A 7513-nucleotide genomic window follows, 5' to 3' on the forward strand; every position below is an offset into this window, starting at 1 on the left:
CACCCCTGAGGCCACAGGAGTTAAAGTTGTCCTGGGACACCTGTTTCCTCCAAAATGAATTCCCCACCGATGCCAGGAGAGGCTCAGAGCTGGCTGGGGATGGAGATGTGGATAAAGAGGGTGACGCAGGTCCCTTTCTGGTCAGCCCCTTGGAAGTAACCCACAGGCAGTCCCGCTCCCCTTAACCCCCCGGTACAGTCAGCTGGGGCCCGGGTCTGTGGGCCACACCCCATCGTGAGGGCATCCTGAGACTCTGCAGCCAGCTGACACCAAACTGAACCAAAGTGTGGAGCAAACCTAGGTCCCGCTTGTCTCATCTTGACCTCTCACACAGACACAGATGAGCAGGGCACGCGCAGGTGCACACCACAGAGCACACTTCTGCTCCCTTTGAGCTCCCACCAGGGACAGGCTGGCCCGTGTCACACGGCTGCTCAGGGGACAAGGCGGGTCCTTACCCCACTCTGCTCCTAGCAAATCCCTGACCCCTGCTGGAATTTACTATGGCCACCTTCTCATCCCTTCATTGCCCACCTACGCCCCCCATCTCCTGGACTCCCCTGGCTAAGCCCTTCCGCTCCCTCTTCTGAGGCCTTGACCCCTGCCCAAGGTTGGTCACCAGTGTTGAGAATGGCCTGTCGGTAAAGTCCTGAGAACTGTGAGCAGAGACCAGAGAAACACAAAAGCCAGTCGGTTCTAGCCCTGGAGAGGCTACCAGTTCCTGTGAGGAGCCAGGACATGAGGTCAGGAGAACACGAACCCAGAGGCAGGAAAAGCCAGAGCAAGAGTGGCTGGGGGTTAGCACCGAGGGGAGCAGAGCAACTCTACCAGAGTTCAGGTTCAGGCAGGGCTTGGGTGCTGGTGTCTGCATCTGGAAGGAGCACCCTAGAAGAAGGAAGGCATTTCAGGGCAGGGACACAGAAGCGCTGGAGAGGGGCTAGCAAGTCAGCTTGGACGAGCTAGGCCACGCTGGGCTCTGCGGGGCTGGGCAAGGATGTCCCGGCCACATTGAGCTGTCGCGGGCCAGGCAGGGCTGACTCCAAAGTTCCCCTGAGCCATGACTGCCCTTCGCTAGCTGGTCTTCTTCCCCATCTGTGAGCGTTCAAGGATGGGCCTGCTGGGCACCTCTGAATCCCTGGGACCCAGCACGGGGTCTGCACATGGGATGCTCAGGAAATGTCCTGCTGAGGCACTGGCAAGCTGGGAAGGTGGACCTGCTGGTGGCGGGAGCTGGAAATGAGGCTGGACCATTTTTTATGAGTTACAGGGGCTCAGTACCATATCCAGAACACCTGTTCAGGTGTTAGGAGAGCTGGGCTCCAGCCCTAACTCTGTCACAGACGAAGAGGTCACTTCCCCTAATTGGGCGTGTCCTCTCATATGTGAATTGAGGGCATTGAACCAGCTGTTATCTGGGGGCTCACGCAGCTCCAGCAATGTGGGAATCTCTGCCCTCATCTGATGCTGACCTCTCCCTGGCAGCCTGCGGGCCAAGTCCTCCCCTCACCACTAGGGGGAGCTCTACACACGCCCCAGGCAAGCACCTCACCTCAAACCCACTAAGACCGGTATGTGAAAAGCTTGGCAAGTGGGCACTCATTCACAGACGGAAGGCTTGCGCCTTCTCAGACACAGAAGCCCGGGTGCCCGGCCACCAGGCACACCGCCAGGTGGCCTTGCACGCAAGAGTTGTGGCATGGAAGCTTTATGTTGAAGGATGTCTAAGCCCCACCCCCTTCCTCATTGTTCACACCTGGTCCCAGAGAAGGGACCATGACCTCTCCAGGCAACATTCCCATGAATACTCTTTGGCATTCCTAGTCTGCCTAATTTGGGGGGAAGAAAAAGATTCACCAGTAGGATTCAAGTCTTTTAATTTGGGAATGACCAGCTTCCTCCTATACCCTCCCTTTCGTCCATAACACCCCCTCCCTGGCTGAGCATCATCAGAAGTCAGATCTCAGAACACCAGGCCCCACAGACAAATCCCCGGTGACTTCTCAGGCCTGGCTCCATCGCTGTAGGCTGGGGTGGTGGACAGTAGGCTGGGGAGCTAGTGAATCCAAAGGAGACGTGTCTGGGCTCTGCTGTCCCCCTTTTCTGGCTGGGCTCAGGAACCAGGTAGCCCCAGTATCACTACTGGTCCCCTGTGAAGATGGAGCCAGGTGGGGTAGGGCATGGCAGGGTGGGGTAGCTGGGGCAGGGGGTGGAGGGGACATCTCCTCTTCCCAGAGCACAGGCACTCACCCTGGGTGGCCCTGGACGCCAACTCAGTCCGGTAGATCTTGAAGGCATCGTAGGCAAAGACGGAAACCAGAATGATGCCAAAAACCTGTGGGCGTAGGAGCAGGGATGGCACAACAAAGGTCATCGGGCCGTTGATACCGGGGAGAGGGAGGTGGGTGATATGGGGCAAGGTGTGAGGCAGGCCCTGGGCACTGAGTTGAGCTTGGGGTGGAGAGAGGCACACAAAGTGTGCAACCACCAGCCAAAGGTCCTTGGGGAGCCAGAGAGCTCTGTGGGGCTGGACTCACAAAAGCAGCAATGGCAGCTCCATCCCGGGAGGTCACAGCCGCAAAGGAGACCACCAGGAAGATGATGCTGGCGCTGACACAGCGGAGGAAGTCCTGGGGGTTGGGGGGGCAGGGTCAAAGGGAAGCAGAGGGCAGGGGGCATCGCCCCGAGGTTTTCCAGGCTAGTCAGCAGCTTGACCCTCAGGCACTGTGAGTCCCTAAACGGAGATACCCTTGGACACAACATAAAGTGCTTGAGAAACAAAGAGAGAGAGAGAGTTCACACAGCTCCCCAGGGGAGGGATGAAGATAAATGCAGAGCAACCAGGACCAGGACCAGAAGCCAGGGGCCTGGGCTGGGGCTGGACCTGGACAAGGGAGCAGATCTGAGGGATGTGGGTCAAAGGAGTGTTTGAGTGTTGGGTATGGGAGCCGGACTCCTTGTTAAACCAGGAAAAGGAGAGCGGCTGGGAGAGGAAAGGAAAATTCAACGTGCAGAGAAGAAAGGGACCAAAACGGGGTGGGGGAGGCAGGGTCCCTCACCAGACAGGGCCAGTTCAGCCGATCGAAGCGCTGGTAGTACTGGGTGGCGTAGAGGAAGAGGAAGGCTAGCGTGATGAAGAACTCCAGTAGCGCAGCAGCCATGTAGGCGGAGATGGAGGCCGTGAAACAGACGAAGATGATGAAGGTCAGGGCCTGCGGGACCGAGGGTGGGAAGCTTGCCAGGAAGGGGACACAGGCACAGCCAGGCCTTTGCCCTCTCCCTCCCCGGAGCTCCCCCAGCCGGCCCCACCACCTGTCCTTGGAGGCCTCGCCATCCCTGGAGCCACATCCAGGGCCTTTGCCTATTGAGGCCCGACTCTGGCCCCCCACCTCTGCCCACCCATGCTCCCCCTGCCTCGGGATCCCAGCAGCCCCAGCAGTTTGGCCAAGCTGCACGGCTCCAGGGGCCGCCATTCTGTGAAATCCACAAGATAGTGTGTCCCCCTTTAGCCCCAAGTACAATGGGAACGCCAGCCCCTGGAGTGGCACCCACACCAGCCTGTGCCCCCAGGAGGCACCCCATGCCCCATAACGCTTCTCCCACTCCTGGATGCCTAAAACTCTTCTGACGAGGACCAGAGCCTCTGGTTCCATGCCAAGAGGCAAGGTTTAGAAGGCAGAGGCTCCAGGGTGGACTCTGGGGTCCCCTCAGCTCTGGCGATGTAGGATGGCGTATATGCAGAAGACTTAAGTTTACTAGTAGGTCTTGCTAAGTGACTAAGGGAAGCTCCTTTCCTGAGGACAGATATTCGTGGGGAGCAGGCAGCAGATAAAGCGGGGCTGCAGGAAGTCTGCCCTTTTGGTAGTTGAACTTCTCGGATCTGCCAAGAAGTGGCCATCTTAAAGCCCGGGGAAAGACCAGCTGGTGTTACCGCTGTCCCATCCCTGTGCCTCACACCCCCTCGATGTCCCAGAGAGCTGTCCTCTGTTTAACTTCAATCCTTCCTGCAGCAACTGAAACCTGCTGTGACTGCGATGGGAGATGAGGGGCTGGGTGGGGGGGTGGGGCAGCTGGGGCCGGAGGGGTGTCCTGAGAGCCTGGGGAGGGAGGCTGCTGAGGGCTGAGCCCTGGTGGGGGGCCCGGGCTGGGAGATGGAGGCTGCAGGTCAGGGAGGCAGCTGTTACCAGCTCAGTTTCCAGCAGGATGCCTTTGAGGGACGAGAGGAACGTCTTGTCCACGGTGAAGCCCTGGAGCCCCGCAGCTGCCCCCTCTTCAGGGGGTCGGTCCCGGCGACTCCAAGCACTGAGCATCTCCACGGGGCCCACCGGGCACAGCCCCCACTGCCACCAGCCAGGAAGGAAAATGGAAAACTGACAGGATGGGGAAGCAGAGAGGAGCAGGAAGGCACTGCGAGAAACCTGAACGTGAAGCGGGCAGGGCTGCTGTGGGACCCCGGGGAAGGCGGCTGCCCAGAAGGGCCTGCACCCAGCTGCCCAGAGTGCTCGGCTGGTGCGTGCACTGCCCCCCAGGCAGCACATGGGAGGGGAGGCGCGGGCAAGGGGGGCGTGGTCAACCCTCCCCTTACTTGGAGCCCAACCCCGCCTCCCGCAGAGGGGAGAAGCGGGGGGAGGAGGAGGTCCGCGGAGAAACCAGGATGAGCTGGGAGGTGAGCTGAGAAATGGGCCGGCCTAGGAGCCCCCAAGGACCCGAGCCTGAGGAAGTTTGTGGCCCTCTTCCCTAACCTTAACCCTCTTCCTCACCATCCTTTCTCCCTTTTCCTTTTAGGGAGGGTGGGAGCTGGAGCCCAGCCCAGGCAACACCCCCCAGAACCAAGCAGTAGCAGCCAGAACTGAGGACAAAGGCAGATTGTTGGGGGACAAGGGGGCGCTGTGTGCCTTCTGCAGTACCTCAATGGGCCTCTGTCTCTCCAGCATGCCAGGAGGGCGGCCTGACCCGCCCCCCACCCCCCAGTGTTGAGCCAGGGAGCCAGGGAAGGGGAGGGATGGGGGGCCACAGCGGAAACTCTGGACGGCAGAGGGAGAAGGCAGTAGGTGAGGGCTGACAGTGGGGAGGAAGAGGGACCAGGCTGGGGACCACAAGATGCTCGGGCACCAGGGATGCCAAAGACAAATTAGGCCACTTATTTATTTATCTATCTTTTAACATCTTTATTGGAGTATAATTGCTTCACAATGGTGTGTTAGTTTCTGCTTTATAACAAAGTGAATCAGTTACACATATACATATGTTCCCATATCTCTTCCCTCTTGCATCTCCCTCCCTCCCACCCTCCCTCCCTCCCTATCCCACCCCTCTAGGTGGTCACAAAGCACCGAGCTGATCTCCCTGTGCTATGCGGCCGCTTCCCACTAGCTATCTATTTTACGTTTGGTAGTGTATATGTGTCCATGCCACTCTCTCGCTTTGTCACAGCTTACCCTTCCCCCTCCCCATGTCCTCAAGTCCATGCTCTAGTAGGTCTGTGTCTTTATTCCCATCTTACAGGCCACTTACAGCCAGTTCAAGTCTCTGTCCAACCTGCAGGGGCGGCAAGCGTCAGGTCCTGGGGGTAAGGCTGGCTGGCAAACAGGGGACCGGCCAGGAGCAGCGAGGGCCCAGGGTGGAAATGCCAGGACTGTCGGGGGCTTGGCTTCTTATTCGAGCTCTGGTACCCGCGTGTCAGGTGGCTTTGAACAAGTCACCCCCTCTTCCCTGGGATTTATTTCCCCCAACTGTCAGTGAGGGTCGAGCATAGACGAGTGACTTTCCAACTGGTCCCAGAGCCCTAAGGGAGGCGGGGCAGGTGAGCAGCTCCACCAGAGCCTCCACCAGACCAGCCCTGGTTCCATCTGATACATACACTGGGCTCTAGCCTGAGGTTCCTTTTTGTAATTGTTATTATTTTTTAGGGTTTTTTAAAATTTTAAAGTAAAAACTGCTCTTATATCCAAGTATAAGAAAATATCAAGTGAAGGCTGACAGTCTGTCTCCCCGTCCCCCTCCCCAGAGGAAGCCACCATCTGCCATATCCTGCCCGTCCTCCAGACACAGGCTGTGCACGTATTATAAGCACACATAAGAGTGTGTGGTAAGGCTTAGTGACTTATTCTAAAAGGATTTCATGTCCCTAAAAGGCATGAAAAGTAGGTGCTCCAAAGGTCTGGGACCCCAGAAGCCCAGAGGGAAACAGCCCCTAGGTTGTAAAACCATCCTCCAAACAGACAGGACTTCGCAAACTGGGGCTCAGCTAGTGTGGCATTTCCCGGAGTGGCATTCCCCAATAAACACGCTGCAGCAGGAGGGGTCTGTCGCCAAATGAGTCTGGGAAGCGCTGAGTTTAATGATTTCTTCTCTGTGGATTTCTTGCCATGAAGGTGCTGGGCACACTGGGAACCTCCAAGGAGTGGGGCCTGCAGCAGTTTTTCCCCCACTTACTTGACGTCATCATTTTTTTTTTTTTCCTGAGGAACAGCTTGTGGAACAAGAGTTGCAAAGAACACGCTTTTGGGGAAGGACAGCAGAGTGGTTATCGGGGGTTCACGGCCTCCCAACCAGGGGTCTAGATCCCAGCCGAGTCAGCCATCTGGTACCCAGCCTCCCCAAAGGGGCTCCCACCTCTTTAGAGTTAGCCCAGAACCCAGCCAGCCTTCTGAGACCACTTCAAAGCAAAGTGACCTACAGTCTCCACCCTGGATCTAGTCTCAATCAAAGCTGACCCTTCCCTACCCACTGACCTACTCCATCCATCCTCAAAGTGAAGGCTAAGCCAGAACTAGACTTACAGAGCGTGGGAACACAGACACCCCGTGAGGACTCAAGACTGCAAGAGAAATATGTTTGGGATCCCTAAGGCACTAATTTTTAATATTTTTATTAATTGTCCCAATTTCAGGGCTTCCTAATATTTTATTTTACATCGTGACACAAATACAGGATTATGTGTGTGGCACACAGCAAAAGAATAAGACTGCTCGTGATCAAAGATAACCAGGCTGGGGCTCCAACCACCCAGCTGCGCCCCCCAGAGCAGAGGGAGGGTATAATTATAACCCATTCATGGCTCAGGGCAGTAGCATTTGGTATTGGGCTTCTTCGTACCTGTATTGTACATTATTCTCTGATATTTTAGTTAGAAAAACACAGCCATTGTAGGGGAAGAAGAAGGAGAAGAAGCAAGAGGAGGCGGGGAAGAAGTAGAGGAAGAAGAAGAAAGGAAGAAACCAACATTTTCTGTACTAAGTACAGATTTTTCATATCTTATTTCCTATGATCTGCACCATTAGCCTATGGACTATTATTTCATTTTACAGATGAAAAAAACTAAGCTTTGAACACTTGAGTGATTGGCCCAAGGTCACCCAAGAAGAGTCAGAGCTAGGCCTTGTCTAACACCCAAACTTGATAACCTCCCTGAGGTAAAAGGGGGCAGGTAGGCTGGAATTGTCTGGAACCCCCCTGGTCCCTCGCACACACGCTGACCAGCACATGAGCAGGTGTTCGACAGGGGCCAGCAAAC

At 56.4% G+C, this 7513-nt stretch overlaps 1 protein-coding gene across 1 annotated transcript; it reads right to left on the minus strand.

Annotated features, from left to right (window-relative positions):
* Positions 1–1865: 1865 nt before the first annotated feature.
* CMTM5 (CKLF like MARVEL transmembrane domain containing 5) lies at positions 1866–4671 on the minus strand. The gene is made up of 5 exons (XM_060145336.1): positions 4182–4671; positions 3057–3209; positions 2535–2627; positions 2248–2332; positions 1866–2147 (listed from the first exon to the last, which is right to left on the minus strand). Exons 1-5 carry the CDS (start codon positions 4533–4535, stop codon positions 2137–2139), a joined length of 696 nt encoding a protein of 231 aa, XP_060001319.1. The 5' UTR covers positions 4536–4671; the 3' UTR covers positions 1866–2136.
* Positions 4672–7513: the final 2842 nt, after the last annotated feature.

The sequence above is a fragment of the Lagenorhynchus albirostris genome, chromosome 1 (assembly GCF_949774975.1).
Source record: "Lagenorhynchus albirostris chromosome 1, mLagAlb1.1, whole genome shotgun sequence".
In the NCBI taxonomy this organism is placed as follows: Eukaryota; Metazoa; Chordata; class Mammalia; order Artiodactyla; family Delphinidae; genus Lagenorhynchus; species Lagenorhynchus albirostris.